General features: G+C 42.5%; 1 protein-coding gene across 1 annotated transcript; it reads left to right on the top strand.

The window, feature by feature from the left end:
• Window positions 1–156: 156 nt before the first annotated feature.
• A1CF (APOBEC1 complementation factor) lies at window positions 157–17,727 on the top strand (the record flags this gene model as incomplete). Its single annotated transcript, XM_080621258.1, is given in 11 exon segments — window positions 157–255; window positions 1,621–1,755; window positions 1,945–2,075; window positions 3,028–3,268; window positions 5,874–6,033; window positions 9,202–9,299; window positions 10,185–10,455; window positions 11,747–11,955; window positions 14,227–14,363; window positions 15,012–15,145; window positions 17,549–17,727. Coding segments are annotated over 11 exon segments (1,767 nt in total). The 3' UTR covers window positions 17,701–17,727.
• Window positions 17,728–24,911: the final 7,184 nt, after the last annotated feature.

The following is a 24,911-nucleotide window of genomic DNA, read 5'->3' as shown; positions in this document are numbered from 1 at the left end:
ATCTCAAAATAACTGATTCAGGAAGAATGATCCTGTTAACTTTCTCAGGAGGGGGAACTTTCTCCTCGTAGCTGTATTAATTTATTTAATTTATCTTAAATTTGATTGCAGTGAGCACCCCTAATTAACCTGATTTTTTGCTGATAATCATTCACAATGGAATCAAATCACAAATCCGGGGATGGATTGACCGGCACACAGAAAGAAGCTTCTCTCCGTGCATTAATTCAGCGAACAGGATATAATTTGATCCAGGTAGGAAGTCACTGTTGGGCCCTTTTGTGTGCAGTGTCTGGCTTCGTCCTGAAGTGATGCATTGCATCAGGGGCTTGAGCAGTGAATCTGTACACATGAAGTGCTCCTTGCCCATTCTTCTCTCCATTTTTCTCTAACATATCCGCTGCACATAGCTACAAGAAGTAGATGCTATCTTCTGTGAAGCAGGACCTTATTCCTCCAGGAATTCTTTGCCAGATGCCATATTACAATAAGGGTAGTAAAAAACCACCCCTGAGCACTGGTAAGCATTGGGAAAGATTGGGATTGCTATCTTAAAGCCATGGCTGCAGTGGTAGCAGAGCAAAGAAAACACACTGAACAAAGTTTCAGGAAAGAGTAGGTCCAGAGTTGGTTATAGAAGTCCAACACCTCACTACCAGATCTGCCTTCATTTACATGTGCACGTGAGGCAGGCAGGTGCCTCACCTGCCCAAATACCAAGGGTTTGCTCCCAGTTTAGCCTTCAAGGTCTCCAAGTGCAAAGCCTCCCCTGGTTAGTGTGGTAGAGAGTGGGCATGCCCTTCAAAAGCCATCTAAAGAAGTCTTTCTCAGTTAGTATGATGAAAACAAGCTAATTTTTTGAAAGTGTTGGACACTGATATGACCAACTTTACGTCGTGGAAGAAGTTACTGATAACACTGAATATTAGGCAGGTGGCTGCCTTGAACTTTGTCTTGCTTTGCATAGCACTAGAGGGCACAACAGCCCAAAGCAAAAACTGAGACTCCTGGGAAAAAGCATTTTCCTATAGCCCTTAATTCTGTGTGCATCCCAGGACCAGGCCAGCAGCTGGGTTTGTTGTCCTTTAGGAGGCTTTCTGTTGTACCCGACTCAGAAGATAACCACCTTCTCTGTATCTTGTATTTACTGTGGCTTTCTTTATCTTCAGTTTTTCATACTTTTATTTCTGGCTATAGCAGTCCACAACTAACACACAGGCCACAGAGATTCATCTCCCATAGCCAAGAAAACCTACATTTCCTAAGGAGGTATTTGACTGTCTCTGCCTTGGACAAATATCAATTGCAGAGCATACATTGATGCATATACCTTAGCAAAACTCAGCTAGTACTAACCAGGCCTTTCTCTAGTACATCACCAACATACTAACTGGGTTAACATAGCCTTTCAGTACAGATATGGCAGTGGGGCACCAATGCACACTTACATTTTCTCTGTTGAGTCTGTGAAGAGTTGCTCCTTGAAGGGAAATAGGACATCTGCCTCCAGCCCACTGGTAACAGAGCATGTCTAAACTGTCATTCCCTGGGAAGTGGTTGGTTACATCTACATTTAAAAATCTATATCTTAATCGTTCTTTTTTTTTTATTTCATGGCAGGAAAATGGGCAGAGGAAATACGGAGGCCCACCTCCTGGCTGGGACGGTCCTCCACCAGAGAGGGGATGTGAGATCTTTATTGGGAAACTGCCCCGAGACCTCTTTGAGGATGAACTTATACCACTATGTGAAAAAGTAAGGCTTTATGGCCGGTAGCTGTATTGCAGCAGTTAGTAATGATCAAACCCGCATTTCAAGGCTGAACTGGAGATGATTTGGCCCAAACTACTAAGTGGAGCTTTGACAAGATATAGTCAAGGAAGCACCCAGTCTTGTTTAAACACCTCCACTCTTGCTAACAAACCTTTATCTTGCTATTTACAGATTGGCAAAATCTATGAAATGAGAATGATGATGGACTTTAACGGCAACAATAGGGGCTATGCCTTTGTGACCTTCTCAAATAAACAGGAGGCGAAGAGTGCAATAAAGCAACTCAATAATTATGAAATTAGGTAAGCATGAGAAAAACCTTTACATTGACTTTAAATCATATGTACTAATCTATTTTGCTATGTAAGGCATATTTTCCCTTGCAACCCACAGAAAGATTATTTAGATACCTAAGCTTTATGAGGAAATAAAAAAAAAAAAAAGAGATCCATCAGGACATTGGAAAAAATATTTTGCTTCTGATCAAATTAACTTTCGCCTAACCATTGCTGTTTATTTCGTGTTCCCTTTTGGGCTGTTTTTTGTTGATTTCATTCTTATTCATAGTCTCCCTCACGACCTACACTGCAGATATGTTCTGGGAGACAGACTTATAACAAAAAATGGTGAAATAGGATGGAAATCAATTGGCAAAATAATGACATTTCCCAATAGGTAGGAACAGAAAAAGCTCTCTTATTTGTGACTAAATTTTGAGAACAAAACACCCAGAGATCAACAACATATGGGCCCATCAATATGTTTTGGTTTGATTTCAACTACGTTTAATGTTGGGGTTTTTTTCCAGTTCAAAGTATGATTAGTAGATGCTTTTGCTTAAAAACATTTAGAGATAAACCATTCTGGCAATTTTATAGCTTTGGCTTTGTTTTTATAAAGGAAAATGTGAATTGCTTTACCAGCAACCCTAAGTATGAGCAGGTCACAAGGCACACAGTGGGGGTGAAAACATGATTTGTATCAGAGGCTGGATGGTCGTAAATAATAGGCTTCATTCGCTTCCTCTGCTTACTTCCCTTGTTCCAAAGACTCCTCTAAAGAAGTTTTTAACTTCTTAAGATCTGCAAGAGATGCTTGGAACATGGAAAGGTGAGCAAAGTGAATGTAAGGAAAATTTTACTGTGGTGCTTTACTTCAAATTTATCACAATGGATCAGGGGTTATTTTCTTTTTTTCTTCTCTTTGAGAACTGATCCTGACTCCTGACAAACCAGCAATGTTGTTTATACTCAGGAACGGGCGTCTCCTCGGGGTCTGTGCCAGCGTGGACAACTGCCGCCTGTTTGTGGGAGGGATTCCCAAAACCAAGAAGAGGGAGGAAATTTTATCAGAGATGAAGAAAGTCACAGACGGAGTCGTGGATGTCATTGTCTACCCTAGTGCGGCTGATAAAACCAAAAACCGGGGCTTTGCTTTTGTGGAATATGAAAGCCATCGGGCAGCAGCCATGGCCAGGAGAAAATTGCTGCCAGGTTAGTACCGATGGTGAGGGGATGGCTTCACATCAGGGAACACTGAAGTGAGACTGAAGTCTCCAGAAGACCCAGGTACCCAAGGAACACTACTGGGTTTTCTCCTTTCAGCTGCTAAAACAGAGCCCAATACACCACGGCTGTCTGATGGAGTCACCCTGGCTCTGGAGGGCAGCGTGAGCCATTCACTGCAAACCCTGATGCAGCACCATGCTCATTATCCGTGCTCTTTATTTAGGAGCTTGAATTTATGAAAAATATAGCTAGATGGATTTAGCTGTGTGTATCCATACAGCTCTGTTGTAGAATGTGCTTTATCCTGTAGTTATCTTGGGTTATATACAAAATATAGCCTAAGTTACAGCCTCTTGGAGAAAACCACTGTGGAAACCACCCAAAAACATATTCAGTCTTTAGCATATATTGAGGATGTTCCTGAAAATGGATATTTTCATGTGAGAAGAAAACTTCAAATGAGGAATAGCTTTAGGATTTAAACAGTATAAAGAATAAGTATATGCAATTTAGAGCTGGGAAACATTCAAAGTGAAGCAGAGAGAGGTTTGGCAGGTGTTAGAAGAAGGAGTCACTTAACCTTAAGTGCATTTGCAGCGATTTCACAAATTTTCGCATGCTTTCTTAAGCTTGGCAGCTCCTGCACCACTTTGTCAAACCCCGATTAGTTGTTGATGAAAAAATACAATAAACCTCCTGTTTTCTGTTTTGAGACTTGTTCATAACCAACCAACCTTATTTCATTCTTTCTACACACCAGCCCGTGAAACATCCTGAGTAATGTAAATCTTTTTTTTCTTATTGTAAGGAACTGAGCATGACTGTAAGCACTGAATATGCTTAGCTATTGTGGGATATCTCACACTGACTATTTTTCCTTTTACTCTGGGTTTCCTGCATCAGTTTAGCATCTCCTTGATTACAGAAAACATTCAGCTGGTGTGTGCTTCAACATAACTTTTCTATATCGAGAATGAAGGAAGGCACAGGCACAGCCACAGCTGTTGATGACAGCCTTGAGGGAGCAGAGCACTTGAAATTCTGAGCAAAGACGGTGAGACAGATGGAATAAGCACGTAGCACTGAACAGAGATGTGCAATGTGCTGGTGATTTCCAATTTAGGGACATTTCAGTAAACATTTGGGGGAATTTCAAAGACCTGAGCAGGAGCCAGAGTCTTCTGATATTGCAAACATACAGGTGGAACTTGACAGAAGTTTCAAGCCAGAACTGAATAAGTTTCCAGCCGAAGCATTGGATGATTGTGAGGTTGAATATCATTATCAAGATGCTTCCTTTACTCTGAACTCGTTGCTCTTTAAGGGCTCTTTATAGAAGAGACAGAAATGCTCAAAAAGGAAGATGTTTTTGTTAAAATCTTTGTCCTGTCTCCTGGTTAAACAAGAGGGTGGAGGAAGACTGGGTTTTAGCAAGAGGCTAGTACAGGCACCAGCTCCTTGCTGCAAGTCAACCAGGTCATTATTTCCATTATTGAATGGTAATTGAATGGCAAGTCGGAGAGGGGCACATGGCCTTTCATTTCACCTGGCTGCCATTAGCAGCTCTCTCGCCAGTTCTGGTCATTAACAGCGCAAGTCAGATTGAGCAGTGTTGAAAGCTGAACATCAGTCCAACTTGGTTCCACAAATTGCAGCTCGTTCATGAGCCTTCTTAGCAGGGAGCAGCCTCTGTCCGTTTAGTTTGATAATTTTCATTTCAAACATGGAAAACCAGGTCTCCAAATTCTACCCTCACCCTCTAATTTTCTCTATTTTGAGAAAAAGCCCGTCTCAAATTGATTATCCAAGCAGAGATGCAAGATTGGATGACTTTTTACATCTCTCAAGAAACATTTTGCAGGATTAGAACTTTCCCTCTACCAGCATAGGTATCCCCAGGTTTCTTCCAGGTTTTAGCATAAAAGATCAGAGAGAAAGGAAGAAAAAAAAAAAAAAACCACAGAAAGACCCACTTGCTCTTTGGGGCACATTTGCAGAAGAGGCAGATTTACTTAATTATTTGGAAAGAATATATAGCCCTTACCATGCTGCTAAGACACACCCACACCCTATTTTAATGCCTTGCTACTTTCTGAGTCTCTCCTTTATACTACTTCTGCTGCAGCTTCACCCAGCAGGGACCACACAACTTCAAATACTTGCACACAGAGACACCCTTGCTTTTCCAATGTCATTTCATCCAGCTGAGACTACTGGATTCCTTTCCTATTACCTAGGGAATTAAACTTTTGCAGACAAGAGGGATTTTTATAAGTTCATTCAAATATTTTCCTTTAGAGAGCACTCCAGGGACCATGGATGTTAGTGAATTATGCCATATTTTCACTTCTTCAATTCTGGATGCTGCAGGCATCTAGTTATTAGTGGGAACATGTTCAAAGTGTGACCATCTGCTTTTGGAAATGAATTAATGAAGCAGCCGTGCTTTGAGCTAGAAAAGCTTCTTTTGGTCCTGTTTGCAAAACTGGCCTATTCTGCTGTTCATACTGCATGTTAAATTAGTCTTTGAGCAGAAGTAAAAGGAACCAAAGCCTGTTTGACACTGACTGTGCTAATTCCTTTAAAGGAAGGATCCAGTTGTGGGGACATCCTATCGCGGTTGACTGGGCAGAACCTGAAGTGGAAGTGGATGAAGACACCATGTCATCTGTAAAAATTCTATACGTGAGGAACCTCATGCTCTCAACCACTGAAGAGACCATAGAAAAGGAATTCAACAACATCAAACCAGGTAGGAACCCACTGACATTGAATAAGTACTGCTACTGCAAACGGAAATATTTCTCCATTTATAAAATGTCAAAGGGAGAGATAAAAATGGCGCATTTTCTTCTGTAAGGTGTTCGTGTGTAATGCCACAGAAATAGTCATTATGCTGAAGGCTCCCACCCAACATGCGCATCATGTCATCCCATTAAGGTCTGCCTAATTTCCAGCTGACGACACTACTAACCTTTTTAGGATGATTGGCAACTGGAAGAGATCCAAAATGCTGCATGGGGATGCTAGCATCACAAAAATGATTTTGAATCCTTTCAGTCTTTCTTAGAGAGTTGGTGAAACAGTTTGGTGATTTCAGCATTCTTCTATGGCAGAGGATGAGGACAGAAATAAAAATACATTTTATCTAACGCATATAAGTTCTGAATTCTATCATTTTCATACAAAACCTCACACATTCTTCTGTGAATTTTTTAATAACTAGTGCTTATCATTTAATGCAGAATTTGACAATAATCCTTCATGGCAAATATTACATAAACTTACGTACACTTAGGGTGAGATTTTTCAAAAAGCAAGCAGATCTGCTGGAAATAAAGATCCTGCTGCTTTCAAGGGAGATTTTATGTCTGAGTTGCTCCAGCTTTAGGAAATTCTACCCCAAAGCAACAATGTAAAAATAACCTATTTTTGCATCTCTCCAGGCCACACAGTCCATTAGGCATTAGTAACTTATACTTGGCAATGTGAAATTGCCTTTCATCTCATTCGTGTTAACTCCTTTCTATTATTATTTTAAAATACACCACAGAGTTTCATTTTTCCTTCATTAACTGTTCATTTCTGCACTATACATTTCTTTTTCTGTGCTAGGCTGCAATGCAAGAGACTTTATGGGGTTTCCTTATGTGTCTCTTCTGTCCTTCTAATGTTTCTGGCTAATACTTTTAATCACCATAGAATCATAGAATAGTTAGAGTTGGAAAGGACCTTAAGATCATCTAGTTCCAACCCCCCTGCCATGGGCAGGGAAACCTCACACTAGACCATATCACCCACCATCAAGCTGTTTGAGATCCCATTTTACCCAGGAGTTAAATATGTATCCTGACACTATCTTAACTGTTTATTTCTTTTATGTGCCCAGTTTTACTCCTGAACACTGAACAGCTCACACTCCCCAGAAACACATTTTATGCCCTTTTGATACTTCAGTAGCAGTCATTTGCTTTGCTCCTAAGGCAAGTTTTCTAGTACAACAAGAGATGATCTGCATCATCTTTAATTTTCACTTTATCATTTCACTTCTCATGCTGGAAATGATTTTTGTTTTTTAAACAGAGAACTTCATTGTGGATAAAATCAGGGATGCCTTTTTAAAAGCTGTGCCTTGCATTCAAACAAATGTGCATCAGAGCAGCAAAACCTGAGTTTTGGAGAGAGAAATGCAATTTAAGTTACAATGAGATTACAATCAAAAAAGTTGGCAAGGATCTGGAAAGATTCATTTCTGCACGCTGGTTATCTGCCTTATTCATTGTGTTAAATTTCAGTAGCTCTTGCCTGAAGTGTGCATTTGATCCAAGGCATTAAGAAGCTGTTTTGATAACAACACGTTGTTTTGCCCCAGCAGAGGCAGAAGCAGGGAAGAGCAAAATTTTTGGCTTAGGAGAGGATCAGTAACAGAGGGCACTCTCAAGGAGGCAAAAGGGGGATTTTCAAAACACAAAGAGTTCATTAAAGCCTTGCCTTGTAAACAAGGCATCAGCATATAATTCCCATAACTTCAGGCTTAGAAAATCACCATCCAATCCCAGAAGGAAATGAAGTGCTGCTTACTGTTCTGGTGTCGTTTCAAAGATGTGCAAGCTGTTCAGGTTATAGGCTGGAACAGGCTTCATTTAGCCCGCTGGAGCTCCTAATGACTCCCCGCCCTGAACTCCAAAGAAATATATCTTCTCCTTCAGTTATTTAAGTAAGTGCTTTATGCAGCAATACGACATTTCCATGTGCACCTGTTCAGCTTTAAAGTGTAAGAAGACAACAGAAGAGTCATTCAGCATCCCTTAGCCATATATCCAAAGTATATGTTTGGGGTGTTATAGTTTTGGTGGCTGGGTTGGTTGACAATGTGCTTCCCAACCAATAGGAGCAGGGAAGATGAACAATTAGAAGAAGCAGATAGCTAAAGCTTGTGACCGTGGGGAATAGGACTAGCGTGGTTATTCTGAAGACAAACTTATTAGTGTTGTATATCTCAGTGATGAGAAGTTCTTAGGAGCAGAGCAGCTGACAACGTAAAGGATATTGTAGAGGGTATAATGTAGAGGATAGATACAGAAGAGAATAAGGAACCGTTTACACCTGAATTATTTTGAATGATCACAGAAGTATAAGAAACAGGCTGAAAGCCCCCAGGGTGGGGGTCTCCAGCCTAAATCCACTCCCTGCAGGGCCAACATCACAGGTGTTAGGCTGATTCAGGCTGTGTCCAGGCAAATCAAGACAACTCTGAGGAGGTGGATCCCCCACCAGCTGGGGCCCTGTCCAAGGGATGCCCCATTCACATGAGAAAGGCTGTTTTTTAGGGCCAGACCTGGGGCTTCATCGATTCCAGCCAATCCGCATGATTGCGGCTGCTTTTTCCCAGGTAGGACTGGGTGCTCATTCTTGCTGAACGTCCTGAGTAGATGATTAAGAGCCTCCTTGTTTTATGGCAGAAGCATCAGCTTTCCTGAAGCTGCCTATGACTACTATGTACAGTGCACCAGCAAAACCATGGAGATGGCGATAACATGGTAATGTTATGAACCTGTAGTTCACCAAATCCTTTGCTGTCGCATGTCCTGCTCAGCCATCTGGCTTGTCACAGAAGAGGGACACAAGACCAAAATTAACATCCAATAGAGCATTTTGGAAAAAAACACTCCAGTTTAATTAGAAACTTATTGGTGTCTGACACAAACTACTTCTATTTTGCCTTGAAATACTGTAACCATTATATATTTACTTTTACTATGGCAAATACAACCTTAGAGGTAAGAAGACACTGCCCTCTTGTTCTTTTACCCTTGGTCAGCCTTTGATGAAGGACTCCTAACTCACCACAGTTGCTCTTCCAGATCTGTATTTTCCACCTGGTACCCATTTCCAGCTAATATTCTGACATTTTCTGCAGGTGCAGTAGAGAGAGTAAAGAAAATTAGAGACTACGCCTTTGTGCACTTTAACAAAAGAGAATATGCGGTGGAAGCTATGAAAGCCTTGAATGGGAAGGTAAAGCTGCTGTAAATGCTAATTTGTGGGGTTTATGTGCAGTTTATTATACACAGTTGAAACAAACCTGACTGGTTTATTAGCTACAAAAACATCCTGAAGATGTTAGCGCTATTTTCTCTTTGCAGGCTGCCTTTATACACTTGAATCCATTTTTCAGCAGCTCTGATGTACACAAACTGTTCATTTCGGCTTCTTACATCTTGTATTTGTGCTAAATGTTTGCTCAGCTCAGATTGTAGCTCACTGCTCACAAAAAAAAAGAAAAACAAAAAGCAGAGCAAAGCTGAAACAAGGACTAGCAAATGAGGGGTTACGGTATCCTTTGGCACACACTCACATCCTTGTTTCATGGCTGCCAACAAAAGCCCTCCCAGGACAGCGTGTGAATGGCAAAGTGGGACAAACAAGGTCAACCCAAAACATCTGCTCCAAATTCAGATGTGGATTTGCAAGGGGATTGCTGTATTTAGTAGTTTTTGCGCTGTATGTAATTCATGGCACTCTAATGCAAAAGCTGTTTCCAAAGAAGTGTTAACCCTGCTCCTATTTTTACTGCTACTGCTATTCTTCATAGTAGCACATACAATCTCAGTGACTGGCATGTTACTTTGCAGAGAAGTGAAGCCTTTTGAAAGGCTTCATAACTGTGCTAATTCAGTTAAAGAGCCTTTCTTGGCTGGGGTCAGGGCTGGGTGTTCTCAACATATTAAGCTTACCCAGACAGAGCCTTCTTCCAGCCATGGGAGGGAGATTTTTGGTTTTTTGGGTAGTTTTCTCCATCTTCCAGTTCCATTAGCAAACCATGCAGGGAAACTGCCTCCCTAGGCAGGATAAACCCTGTGCGCTTTGAAGACTTACACTTGTGCTTCTCCCGGCATGAAGGTGCTGGATGGGTCCCCAATTGAGGTGACGTTAGCCAAACCTGTTGACAAAGACAGCTATGTCAGATACACCCGGGGCACAGGCGGCAGAGGCACCATGCTACAAGGAGAATACACCTACGCCTTCGGACACGTGTACGACCCCACCACCGCCTACCTGGGTGCCCCAGTTTTCTACGCACCCCAAGCCTATGCAGCTATCCCCAACCTTCACTTCCCCACCACCAAGGCACTCAGCAACAGGAGCATCATCCGGCCCCCATCCATTCGAGGTAACTCCCGTATACCCAGCTCTAGCAAAATATCTCCTCCGGGACTTGGGTGGCTGCTCCCTAGACTCCTGTTGAGGGTGTTGGCTTTGACACCTGGATGCTGGACCCCTTTCAGAGCACAGGTTTTGGGCTTTGTCCTTCCCAAAGGTGTGGTGATCTTCCAGTAGACTAAGCAGGGATTGAAGAAAATAAACATTTTCCTGGAGCAAGCCTGAAAGAGCCTCCAGGTTGCCCTTGATCCAGCGAAAATAAACTACAAATCCTCCTGGTTTTGCCCCAGCAGGGAAGACCAAACCAAATAATTTTCCTTTCTCCGCTTCAGAGCAGAGTCTATAACCTGCTACCAGCACAGCTCTCCACTGCTTCCTCTTGGCTTTGAAGGTCACAGGGAAAGTTTTACCAGTCCTGGTGTTTTCTGACCCAAAACCCTTCCAAGGAGATCGCATTGCCCTGATGCAGAGTAGGGAACCAGCACTGAAATCAAGAAAGCCATTCACCATGTGCTCTGGGAGATGGACTTCTTTTTGGGGCCAACATTAACCTAATAATAAGCAGTCTGTGAAAACAGAATATTTCTGAAAGCTACTGGGGCTCTGCTTTTGATCTGAAGCAACAGCACCTGAGACCAAATCAGATCCGCACACTTTGGTACCCCCAGGTCAAATGTAATTGTAGGAATCATTTGGTAAGTGGAGAAATAAGCTTGGGGGCTAGAATAAATAAATCTGCCCATCTGATCTTCCTTTCAGAGATGATGCCTGTGACAGTCAGTTTGTGTCCACAGGCCAACGGCCAGGTCTCATGGTGGCCTGGAACCCTGTATGGCACTCCAGTAGGGTTGGCAAGGACTGTGCCAGCAGTTTTTCCTGCTTACAAAGGAAGGGGACGGGGGAGCATGGTTAATATAAGCTAGGATTGTATAAACTGAATTCTTCAAGAAAGTGAAATTATACCAGGTGTAGCAAGTAATGTCAATTGTCCCCTCTCTGCCTTTCAACTACAAATCTGAATAGAAAGGTGTCAGAAAATCAAAACTTACCAGAGAAGATGGAAACTGGGTCAGAAAGAATCAGGGCCCTCACTACAAAGAAAGCCTCACCTGCCCAAGCAGACAAGGCCCAAAAGAAAGGGTGTAAATGTCAAGCCTGGGTTATTTCATCAGCAGGCTATGGGGGTCTCCTGCCCATCACTTCCTAAACTCAGCAAGTGGGGCTAACTTTTCCATTTCAGCAAGAATCAGGGCAATTTTTCCTGCAATTTGATTCAGTTTAATGCCTTCTTACATTCCTAGAAATTTACATGAATGTACCTGTAGGGGCTGCGGGAGTTAGAGGACTGGGAGGTCGAGGCTACCTGGCGTACACGGGCCTGGGGCGCGGATACCAGCTCAAAGGAGAAAAGAGGGGAGAGGATAAACTCTACGACCTCTTGCCAGGAATGGAGCTCACACCAATGAACCATGTCACGCTAAAGCCCCAAGGGATCAAACTTGCTCCTCAGGTATGTGCACAAAAAAGGGTGTCAATATCCCAGCCAGAGGTTGTTGTTGCCCAAAATGCTTTTGGGAAAATGTCTCCCTGCTTGAATCTGCACTGGGGACCAATAAATAAATCAATTCTTGCATCATTAAAAAAGTAAAATACAACTAGATGTGTCTTGCAATACCCACCCACCTCATTGGAGAACAGTGTTCCCTCTCCCTCAGAGAAGAGTTTTCATTAATACCTATAGGTGTAAGATGAAATTCAACTAGGGCTGTTGCTCCATAAAAGCACTGAGGGTAAAGAAATTCTAACGCAAAATGGGTTTGATGAGCAAGATGCGCTTCTTGGAGCTTCACCAAAGAACAAATGTGCATATATAGAAAAATAATGTATGTCCTAAGATCATTTATGGGGAAAGAGGTGTTGACTGCCTGCACAACCCAGCCCTGGGCAAAAACTCTGCTTGCTCAAGGGGACTTTTGATGCGGTTGTGTGTGCAGGGCTGGCATCCAGATGGATGGATGAGGGATGAAGAAAACAAACCCAGAACAAAATCCGCCTTGCATCATGCAAAGCAACAAGAGAAACTAACCTCACTCTGAATTTTGAAGCATATCTTTGCCTATTAACACTTTAATTGCCACAGCATTTGGTTTGTCAAAGTCTACGAAAACGTCCTTTTCTCTCCCAGAAAACTGGGAAGTGTTTGTCTCCACTCTGCAAAATTTCAGTTTCCTTACTCTGTCAGCATGTGAGGGCTGAAAGAGCCTAAGTGGTGCTGCACTGCCTAAGGGCAGGTGAAATTCATTTTTATCTCTTCCTATACATGAAAACTCCCACTGGGTGTATTTAAAATAGTGCAGTAACAGCAACAGGCACTTGCAACACTAGTTTTTTGGGGCACATTTTCCCAGTTGCTGAGCTATCTAATCCCCTCACTGCTACTGTTTCACAACAGCAGGTCTCACACAGCTGCAGCTGGCTTCACAACAGCCTCATTAATCGGACAGCCTCATTATTACCTGTCAACCTGGTCAACCTCTCCCATCTGCTGCACTAAGACCATTTTAACAGCATCTTTGAATGATAGGTTTTACTCCTGCTGCCTATAGGAGATGCTTGGTGTTAACAAGTAGATCTGTGTTACTGATGATTTAAATGTTGACATTACAGTATAAATACAACATCCATATGAAGGTTTTGGGACAGCAGGGAACAATTGTTGCCATAGTCAGGAAACACAATGAATTAGTTTACTTGCACTACAAAGCACTAAACTTCAGCTGGAGCTACAATTATGAAATTAAAAACAGCGCTGACATTTGAATTTCACATTTTTATTTTAAACAAAATTAAGTGTACATTTTAAATAAGGCAGACCGCAGGAAGACATGGGCTGGAGGCACCCGGGGTCTCTGGTCCGACTCAGCTGGCAGCATGGTCAATGTTACAAAGCCCCATACCCAACATCTTCTCAGCTAAGAGTCAGGTCTGGTGGAGCTGCTTGAAAAAAATAACTGATTTCAGCATCACTCACAGGAAGACACAGGAATACCATGCTGTGCTCAAACCCGTTTGGGACAGCACGTGCCCAGAGGGTTAAAAAAGAAATACAAAGCCAAAGCAAGAGTGTTTCCAGACAGTGATTCCCAATTACCATAGAATAAGCTGTGCTAAGGCTAAAGGCAACATAATTCAGCATTTCTCTTTCAAACTCAAAGCAGAAATGACTTATTGAAGCCCGTATAATTAATTAGATAAAAATACAGCCCTTTTTCTTTTTTTCTTTTTCCCTTATTCTTTTTCTTATTGATTTTATTTCATTAAAAAAAAAAAAAAAAAAAAAAAAAAAAAACCACCACGAAATGCCCCCAACTATTTGGGCTTTTCATGCACTGTAACCCACTGAGCCAGGGGGGCAACAGAGCAGTGAAGACGAATGCAGCCCTGCTTTTTCAGCACTATTAAATAGAACTACACAGATAGAGTTACTGGGGAGAATTCAAAGAAAACCAGACCAATAACAGAATAAACCAGCTAATCAGCAAAAGGACAAAAATGTATAAAGTATAAAGCATCTAGATGAATATTATACTGCAAAATGAATGTAAAAATATCCCATCTGCCATTTATTTTGTATTTTTTCCTAAACCATTGAGGAAGTCACTACAACACCCCTGAAAACCCTTTGGAGGGAAGGAAGGTGACCAGCGTAGGGGCTGGAGCTGGGTGAGAAGATTACTGCACAGCAATTAACCCGAGAAAAAATCTATTTTCTCCATTGTAGATCTTGGAAGAAATCTGCCAGAAAAACAACTGGGGACAGCCTGTTTACCAGCTCCACTCTGCAATTGGCCAAGACCAAAGACAGCTCTTCCTATACAAAATCACCATCCCTGCCCTCGCCAGCCAAAACCCCACCATGTATGTAACTATCTGAGGTTTCCTGGGTTTTAGGATGTTTTTATAAATGGCATTTTGTCTATAATCTCTCCTCAAAATGCAATTGCACAAGTCTCCATTTCCTTTTTTTTATATATGCATTAGGGAGAAAAACATCCACAAACTCAATGGACTCATAGTGATGTATGCCATTGTTGGTGTTCTCTATCTGATGGTGCAAAGATTACAGAAAGCCAGAAATAATAACAATAAAAAGAAAAAGGCACTTTCTAGTACAAAAACCAAGCATATGATAGCTCTTGTCAGAAAGAGAAAGCAGCTTGAAGGAACATGCTGATAATTTGGCTCCAAATATGATTCTAAACATTTCTGACCTGTAACATTGTTTGCTGTGCATTTTAAAGAAAAGCCCAGACCTCAACAGGCTTTCTTGTGGACTGAAAATGCACAACATGCTCTGAAAGGATGTCGTATCCATAATGAGATCCAGGGCAAATAAACTCAGCAAAAAAACAGGATTACTACAAGGAGAGTACTTTTGTTAATGCATCAGCACAGTAAAATAGTGTTGCCATTTGATATGTGGGATGCCATGAGTGGATCAAAACATCTTGAGGGAAAGTCCTAGAGAAAAAAAAAAAACAAGCTAACATTTTGCTGTACTCACAGACATCCCTTCACACCACCCAAGCTCAGTGCCTATGTCGATGAAGCCAAAACCTACGCAGCAGAATACACCCTTCAGACACTGGGGATTCCCATGGAGGGAGCAGAAGTGCCTTCTGCAGCACCACCTTTTCCAGGTATGGGAAGGTCTGTAAAGCAAAGGTCTCCCAGAATATTACTTTTCCTGCTGCTTCCTTGTGGACGTCAAAAATGAACCTGGTTAGGGCCACTGAGGACAGACATTGTTGTGTTCCCCCACATGCCTCCTGCCTTGACTCGTGTTTGTTACTTATGGATATGACATCTTTATTGCCTATATAGTAATTTATCTCTATCTCAGGACTACGTAAACTGCAGTGTACATACCATAGAGCAACTCAGGCTGGAGGCACTGGGGTGGGCATCTCTGGTCCACCAGTGACCCTTCAGGTCAATGCCCTAGATACTGCAGGTTGCTTGGTTGCAGCAGTGTCCAAGGACAGGGATCCCCCACCACTCGGGGCCCCATCCCATGTATGCAGGTCCCCTCACTCCTTCCTGTTTGTGGATGCCTCCCTTAAACTGAAAGCCCTAGACAGGATGCAGAAACCAGAACTGATGTCCCTGGTGCAAAAACTGGGATGAGTCCCTCCCCTGGACCTGCTGGCTTCAGTCTGGCCGATGACACCCAGGATGGAGTAGATCTTCCTCCCTGTAAAGATGCACAGTTGATTGATTCATGGTCGATCCATCCTTCCCCAGCACTCATAGCCCCATTGAACCAATACTTTTGATTTCATCAGCCAAACGAATGATGCAGCAGTGGAAGTTAGGATCTGATCCTAGCTCTCACACCCCCACTGGAAGGATTTTTTTCCAGTTGGGGAATTCATATTCAACAGCTCTTGCAACTGCTAAAAACAGCTTGGGAAGTCATGGAAAACACAGGCTGGGAGCAGGAATACAGCTCACAGTCATTACATTTACTGTGCTCTCCAGCACAACAGTTTTTCTGATGTAGTGGAAGCAACTCGTGCCAAACTGCACATGAGAAGCGCGTTACTCAGTACTACTGAGTTGCTTAGAGTGTCTCAAGGATGGATTAAAAAACAGAAAACAAAAAAAACCCCCAACTATCCGGCTTCCTGCCACAGGAGTCCGCAAAAGCCACAGAAGAATCAATTTGTCTGGGTTTGTTCAGGCTTCCGCAGCGTGGAAACCAAATGGGCTCTTCATTGAATACAGTCTCCACTTACTGCTTAATTATAATCTCTCCTTTTTCTTTCATCCACCCTTATTTGTTTGTCTTGGAAACTCAACAAATTGGCATACGTTGAAGTTTCTGCTTGTAACACACACCGGTCCTTGACAAGAGCTTGCTGAAGCCCTCCTCAGCTGAGGCCATGCCAGGTAGCGGGTCATTTCTCTTATGATGGTGACAGATATGCTTTAAAACTAGTCTAGTGGAAGGTGTCCCTGCCCACGCATGATCTTTAAGGTCCCTTCCAACCCAAACTGTTCTGTGATTCTATGAAATGACAGATTTCTCATTTCTCTGTCAAAATGCTAAGGTGAGTTTTGCTGATGAAAAAAAAAAAAAAAAAAAGGTACTTCAAGTGGCCACAACACTCAAATTATAGCGAATTTCTCATGTTGTCCCCTAAAGGAACACTTCAAAAAGGCAACATGCCCTCAGTGTCGCCCAATATCTCCATTCCCCCTACTGAAAGGACTTTAGCTCTAACTGACTTTGAGTTGATCCCATTGCCCAGCTGGTCCGTGGGAGATACAGTTTGGCAGCAGAATGTGGTCCAGCAGAGCCAATGGGTACCCCACCTCTTCTTCCCAGATTTGGGCTTCACCGTAATTCTTGATACTTTCACAAAAATCACATTGTGGTCTGGTCAGCAAGCTGCTTTACCCTGCTTTCAGACAAACCAACCGCATACGATATTTGTTTTCCCAGTGATTCATTTTAAATTAGCAAAGCTAACATTTTCCCATGGAAAATTTTGAAGTGTTGAAACCACATTTTCCATTAGAAAAAAAAAAAAAAAAAAAAAAAAGTCCAGTTTACTAAATATTTTTTCCCTGGTATTGCATAGAGGGAGTTTCCCTCCTTTTTAATGTGGCTGTTCTAAATTGCATGCATTTTGACTATGAATGGTATCAGAGCCATATTTTCACTACGAAAACTAGCCAGATTTCCCCTGTATTACTTCATTTTCTTGCCTTCCTCACGTCATGCATGGGAGGATGAGTATTTCTTAGTTCAGAAATAACTGGAGCCTAAGGAAAGAATATTTAACAGAGAAGTGAATTTTTTAAGCAACGTGTTTAGCAGAAAATAGGTGAGAAAATGCATTAACTTTCCATCGTTTTTATTACTGCTAACATAGAGAAAAAACATGACAGAAGTGACCTATTTCATTTAATTAGAATATTCCCATTAACAAACTCATTGCTCTCTAGGTCACTCCCATTGACAGCAAGATCTCCCCATCAAAAACTGTCAGGCAATGGTGAATTTTGAACATCTTTTCCTCTCCTTTCCTCGACAGGATATACCATTGCTAACGCAGCCGCAACCGTCACAGCCACTCAGCTCAAACAAGCAGTGACTATGGGACAAGATTTAGCAACGTACACAGCCTACGAAGCCTACCCCGCTTTCGCGGTTGCTGCGCGCAGTGATGGCTACGGAGCATTTTAATCCTGTCTTTAATCAAATTCCCTTAAATTGAGCACAGGCAGAAAACAAATCTCAGTCTGGTAATTCTTAAACACTCATGATTTTAAATTAATCTGTTGCCTAAAGTTAGATTTTAGTCAGAATTTCGTTTCTGTAGATCTTTAGTTTCATAGCAGGATACCAGGGGGAAAAGGAGAAAAAAAAAAAAAATGGAGAAAAATCACTCAAAATCAGATTTTCATGTTAGAAAGCAGAATCTCAGCCCAGAAAATGAATGGTTCTCAGATGTGTGCATATACATACATATATATATATATGTATATATACATAGAGTCCATTGTGTATGTGTTTACAAGCAACAACTTGTGCTGAAAACAGTCCCATGGACATTGTGACATGAGACAGGTGAAGGATGGGGTGTCTCCAGGAAGCCCTTCTGTGCATCAGGAGTTCTCTGTTCACCCCAAAATTTCCAAGCGAGGCAGAGGAATGGGTAAAAGGAAAGGTTGCCCTTTGGCCATTTGGAGGTTTCCAGTTTGCCTCTTAGTGCCTCTGAGCATCCCATGCCACCAGTGCTGTAGGGATGTGTTCAGACATCTCTAGCACCTTTTAAACTCATTTTGACATACCCAAGCAAAAAAAGACTATCATAAATGTGTCTGCCCACCTATAACAGGCTAGTCTGCATGCTCTTGAATTTTAATTAGATTTTTAAATCAGAAGACAAGCGTTCAGCAGAGCTTTCCCTCTTACTTTGCTACTTCCCAGCCATACCCACAAGTCACAAAACAGCAAATAACAGTGTATTTTTCCCACCTCCTATCAAATGGCACTTTCAGTGAAACACAGGAAAACTTCTAGGACTATTAAGGTTGAGGACCAGAAAAATACTAATCACTGGGGCCAATTCTCTACTTAATTAGAGCACAAGAGGCCACAGAGCAGTAATAAAAGGCACCTCTACAAGAATTAAATTATACACAGAGAACATTTTTGACAGGATGGAAGAAGGCCTGCCTGGCTATAAGTGCTGCTTTACACATTAAAGCAAGGCTGCTGGCTGCTGCAATTTTTGCAAAACTTAATTTTGTGGAAGAGGGTTCATGTCAAGCAAAGGTACCCCTTGTTTTGGAGAGCACCAGTAAGCACCCTTTAGGTTACAGCAGGAAGGCATTATCTGTTCATTCTCGTCATCAGATTGAGGCAGGAGTAATAATGCTCTAAAGATATAGGGGAAACCCAGTGTTAGAAAAATACTGCGGACAGGTTAATTCTATCTAATATATCCTATACTAAGAAAACTTTAATCTGCTCAGTTTAGGAAAAAGAATAACACTTTTAGAGGGAGAATTTACAACGAGGTTGATGATGCCCATCGATTCCAACAGATCTGGCCCCACATTTTTCATCCACTCTAAAATGTGTAACATAACACTGCACAAGTCATTTCAAGCGGAGCTTTTCCCATGCATCCCCAAAGCTGTACAAAGCACAATGGTCCATGAAAAGGTGTTGACTACCAAGAGCTATGTTTTTTGTATTCTCATGCTTTGGCTGACTTGATTTCACTCGGAATGGAACAAAAACACATAAGCTGTATACTTTTCAGTCCTTTTAGACCCTTTCTATTTATAAAGTAGCTCAATAAGGTGATCCTAAAGGTATTACAAGCCCTCTGTGGTTGCTGTTCAGTATGCTTGCCATCACAGAAAAAGACAAACCTGTCTTTTTCAGGGCAAAATAACTGAGAGTGTTATGAGTAGGGCTTTATTTTCTCTTCTATGTCTTTTAAGCAGTGTTTGACTGCCAATGAGTTAACATATCCATATGTCTTTCTCTCTTTCTCTAAAAGACTACCGTTGGCAGAAAGTGTTTCTCACTTTCCATGTTCGATAACTTTAGTCTGCTTTTTCAGCTATTCATGTAAGTTCAGAAAGATGTCAAAGAAAAGGCCAAAAAGCAGTATTAAAAAGTGTGTGCATGAAGCACTTATTTTTGTACGCATAGTACAACATTTGTATAGAGTTTTAACACTATGAAGTGTAGTGAAAAATCACTCTATCCATTTACTGGACAATGATCATGTATGTTTAAAAAGAATGAAGTGGAAATGGCATCTCAATCATCCGTTACAAGGAAATTATAACCTTGATTAAGTTCTGTGAAGCAAGTCTGTAATTCTAGAGTAATCCAAGGACATTAACTGGACTTTGAAATATCATTAAAACTTTTTAAACAAACATACATGCCTCAATTCTTTTATAACCCAAGTTTCACCTGAAAGGGTCATCCAATGCATGGTAAATAAAAGCATACTTTGCTCTCTAGGGATCGATTTGAGGTCTAGCAGGCAAGGTCACAAGCTGCTCAGCAATGCTTTGTGTTTTCAACATGCACTTTGGTGACACTTGGCATACATACACAGCAGAAAATCAGCAGTGTTAGATTTCCACAGTTTTAAGTAAAAATAAAGGGGTTAGGTTTTTTCCCACCACCTGTTTGGTCAACATTTATTTATCTGTTGATGCTGCAGGAATCACTTTTGTTATAAATGTATTTAAGTGGTAATACCTTTGCTCTTTACCTGATCCCAATGGAGACATCTTGAGGGCAATATTGATAGTGTGACAGCAATTTGCAAAAATAATGGGGTAGATGGGGCGATACATGATTTACGGCTATGAGGGACTGGTCCCACCTTGGAAAGGTCCTGTTGCCAGGTCTCCGATAGGTAAGAGCGGCTACAGCCCTGGTCATTTTAAGAAGATGAGGACCTGTAGTTGAAGACCATCATAGCTAAATGAATAAGCAACAGCAATTCCTGCTTCCACACCCAGTACAAAGGGTTCTTGTTTTAAAACTTTCCAGAGAAATCCTGAGCCCAAGAGATGGGGAAAAGACCTCATACCTTGCTACTGATAGAACACAGCATTAAATCAAAGTCCTCCCTACCAGGCCAAAAGAGATTTCACCAAAATAGCTTGACATTGTTCTTATAGACTTAGAAAGAGGTCAGCTGTATTCTGGGCTTTAGCAAGAACACCAGCTCTGACAGTTTTGTTATTTTACTTCATTAGGTCTTCCTGATGTCCTGCTTTCATTTTCTTTGAAATTAGGGCAATGGCAGAATTTCATTTTGTGCTTAAATGTTTCCCCTCACAAAGAACTTGTTCCCTTTTGCTCAGCAGCAGCTATTTTGGAGATCAATAATTATATTTCAAGAAATCGCAAACCCACAACCCACCTTAAAAAATGTAATTTCTCATTTGTAAAGAAGTGGGTTCCCAGTGGATAGCAAGATACAGCCAAAAACCACATTCATCCTCCATGAATAAGTCTATGACATGTTTGAGCCATAAGGGACCAGAAAATCAAGAGCCTATAAAAATTAGCAGATGGCCACATATTTGGCTGCGTGTAGGACAGGAGGTACAGAACCTACATCTTCCTTCTCCCTTCTTCCAGCCAACCTTTTCCCAGAGGACTCTACAGCACAAAGCCTCACATCTGAGGTGCAAAGAGAGTATAAAATATGCCTGAAAATTACACAACAACTCCACCTTTGGAGCTGGATAGACCCTGAAACATCCCACCTGGAAATCATCTCCCATGTCCCACTGAAACTCCCTCTAGAAGTCCATGGTAGAAGGTCTCCAGTGACTTTCAAGGGGAGGTGCTTTGTCTTTGAGCTTGCATGGCTCCCTTTTCCCACTAGCTCAGCTAAATCTCCCATAGACAATCTCATCTCCCCATCACATACCTACCTGGACTTCCCTTTTTGGGAGGTAAAAAAAAAAAAACCACAATCCTTTGAAGGGTGACATTCCAGTCAGGTACCACAAAACACTGTTGTTCACTAGCTGCGCTCTCATGGGATGCTCCTTTCTTTCAAAAGCTGGAAATTATTGTGTCAGCCCAAAACCTTGGTCTCAGCTAAAATTGCAGTTCTCAGCTGCCTTTTGTTAAGTGACAGTGGGTGGCTTAGACAGTCCCTACCCACTAGCCCCTCTCCTTCAGGGGGTGCTTGATGTAGGCTGCTCTCTCTATGGGGATGATCTACCACGTTGAACTCTTCTCCATGCCCAGAGACCTGGCCTGGCCTGGCTCCAGCTACCTGCAGGAGATGGGGACTGCGCACATCCAGATTTGGGGCTGATTAACAGAAGTACTGGTAGAGTGACATTCCTTGGTCCCCAGACTCACCTTGTGAATATGCAGTCCCAGCTGTGAAGATGTTAAAAGTAAATAGCTGCTGGTGTACCTCTAGATAGGTTGCAGACAAACATCCTCTGTGGGAGGTATTCAAACAGCACCAGACAACTATAGGATCAGACAGATCCTAAAAGCCTGCATCAAATCCCAGAGACAGCAGAAGGATTCTCCCCTTTCCCTCCAGTGCCTCAGGTCAGAGCCTAATTTAGCATCTCTTCTGCAGCTCCAAATACCGTTGGCAAATTTGGGACGTTGTGCAGGAGGAAAGAGTTTTGCAACAGAGCTCTGCAAGGTGGCTCAGCCTGAGGACACAAACAAGCTTCTCAAATTCATCCCGGTTTATGTCCCACGATGAAAAAAAGGAACGGTGGAGTTTTGCTTGCCTCCTGAGCACGTACACAAGGCACAAATGGCCATACATTGAGGGAGAGCAGCCCGAGAGAGAGAAGAGCAACTGCGATGAGTGATGCTATATTTAACAGCTGGCGAGCTGCCCGAATTCCACAAAATTTTTTCTAGGCTGTGCTCTGTTCAGCATCTGCTTGTTCTCGTGTAAAGCGGCACTGGCACCTAGTGGCTGCTGGAGACAACCGCAGCACCCGGAAGAGCGCAGCTACTTGATTGATTGACAGCTTGGCTTCGCAAACGAAGATTTGGGAAGGGCATTACCCACACTCACTACAAGCACGATGACCAAGGGCAAGTGGAATAGGCAAATCTGGTTGGAGAAAAGCTGCATAGGCAATCAGGAAGGTTCCGAACAGGACTGTCATCTCCTGGATCAAGCTCGAGTGACCGAACCACCCACACTCAAGGTTGGATCTGCAGCTTCCAATGCACCTTGTCACCTGCCGTTTTGACCCTCGCCTGTCCCTACAGGGCTTTGCAAGTGTGAGTAAACCCTTCCAGCCTGCGCAAGGGATTTTTCAGGTGAGGCACAGCATGCGCAGAACTGGCCCCACCCTTTACACCTGAGGTTTATCTGTCACGGCCTAGATAGCTGGGACAGTGACAGCAAAGTCCTCAGGTCGTAGGTTTTGTAAGAGTGTCCTTCTCTTAGATGGAAGACCTTACAAGGCTAGAGGAGCTCCATCAGCCCCGGTTTGAAGATAGGAGTTTTCCTTCTCCTAAGAGGATGGCTTGTCTTCGCTAACGAAGATTTGGAAAGGGTTTTACCCGCATATACTGATCAAGACTGTCATCTCCTGGGTCAGTCTCGAGTGACCAGTGACGCAACAGCACAACATCAAGCGTCTAGGTGGGATTTGGACTTAGAGGCATCTGCGGCTACGTAACACTATGCCAAGATGACAGCCATCACACCATTAAAGGGCAGATAAAACAGAGGATTTCTCTCAACCGCCTTCCTGACACTGAGGAGCTGCTGGGTATTCTAGACGCAAAAAAAAATTATGACAGGTTTCAAAAAAGACTCCCCCAAAACTTCAAAAAGCCTGTGCACATCGATGAAAAACAAATAAACAAGCCTGCTGTGAAGTGTTTCACAAGGAGGGCTGCTCCGGAGCACTGGTGGGACTCTCCAGATACTCTAATTCTGTCTCTCAACCCTTTTCTCCCATGAGAAACCCCAGCTTCCTAAAAACCCTCGTTTGGGGTCAGATGCTCACATTTTAGAAGGTATGAGCATTTTAAGTGTGCATTCAATTTTGCTTGCAGAAACTGAGTAACAGCACTGCTAAAAAAAATATTCAGGGTTTGGTTGCAATAATACAACCAAAATTATCTGAAACAATGAAATTAAACATCTCAGTATTGCCTGAGAAAAAATGAACCACTATTTCCTTTTTTCCGATGTATTTCTGAAGCACTCGTGTGTGATTTATTCTAGTTTACACAGTGTAAAAAAAAATAGCAAGTACAGAAAGAGTGATTGTTATACTGAGATTCATTAGGCAACACAATTTTCAGACCAGAAAGCAGCTCCTGAGTCTCATAAAGATGATGTAACCCTGTTTTAAGGTGCTGTAATGTGTTTCACCATGTCTGGTCCCACATGAAAACACGAGCAAAGTGGGAAAAACTTTGCAAGAAACTTTCTGGATTATTTTGCAGCTTGAGCATTGCTGCACTGACCAAGCCTGTTGTGTGGCACAGTGGGATGCTGGAGCAGCATCCTCTGCTGCTGCCAAGTCTCATAGATGCCCCTGTTGCCATCAGAGCAATTTTACCAATGATAGCAGGGCTGATGGGCCAACTGGAGTTCTTAGGAAAAGATGCTAAAAGCATCTTCAGGGATTTGATTCCCAGGGTTGTTCTTACAAAGCTCTCTCTTTCCTGACTCAATACTGCGATTGTTTTGAGCTCTTCCAGATGGGGATCTCTGAGGCTGATTGCAGCTGGCTTAAAATGAATAATTCATTCTCTTCTACTGATTTTAAAGAGAGGCAAAATTATCTGATTGATGATTCTCTGAAGAATTAAGGAGGTTGCATACAAAATCGGTACACATTGTTGGAGCTTATTAAACATTTACAATTATTTAGCTGTAAAGCTTTACAAGAATGCCAAATCCAGATCTGAAAAGCATACGCTCTTCTTCCTTTGGCCCCCAGATCTACCACTTCCAGAGGCCAGAAGAAACTTGGGCATTGCAGAATAATTCCTGATTATGGTACCCCATGGCAGCTCTGGTGGGAGGAACCTCAGGAGGGACCTCCCACCAGCACTGCATCAAGGTGGTCACGCTTCTGTCCAGCCAGCTCCTGAAGCCCTCAGGAGAAGATCCTCTACCTTCCTGGGGAACTTTCTGTGTCATTTCACAGCCAAGAGGTTTTGGGACTGTCCATCTGCCCCTTCATTCTGCACTTTGATGAAACCATTGGTGGTTTAGGTGGGATGGAGGGCTGCGGCAGCAGCAGCCATAGCAGCAATAGAGGCCCTCGGGCCACAGCTGTGCCATGCCGGCACTGGTTATGGTGACTGTCCCTGTGCAGGCTGACTCCTGCCACATTTGTATAGTGGCTGCTGTTGTGCAACAAGTAAAGAAGCCCAGCCAGTGA

Source organism: Psittacula echo (assembly GCF_963264785.1).
Source record: "Psittacula echo genome assembly, chromosome: 6".
Classification (NCBI taxonomy): domain Eukaryota; kingdom Metazoa; phylum Chordata; class Aves; order Psittaciformes; family Psittacidae; genus Psittacula; species Psittacula echo.
This window is presented reverse-complemented; position numbering and strand designations above follow the sequence as displayed.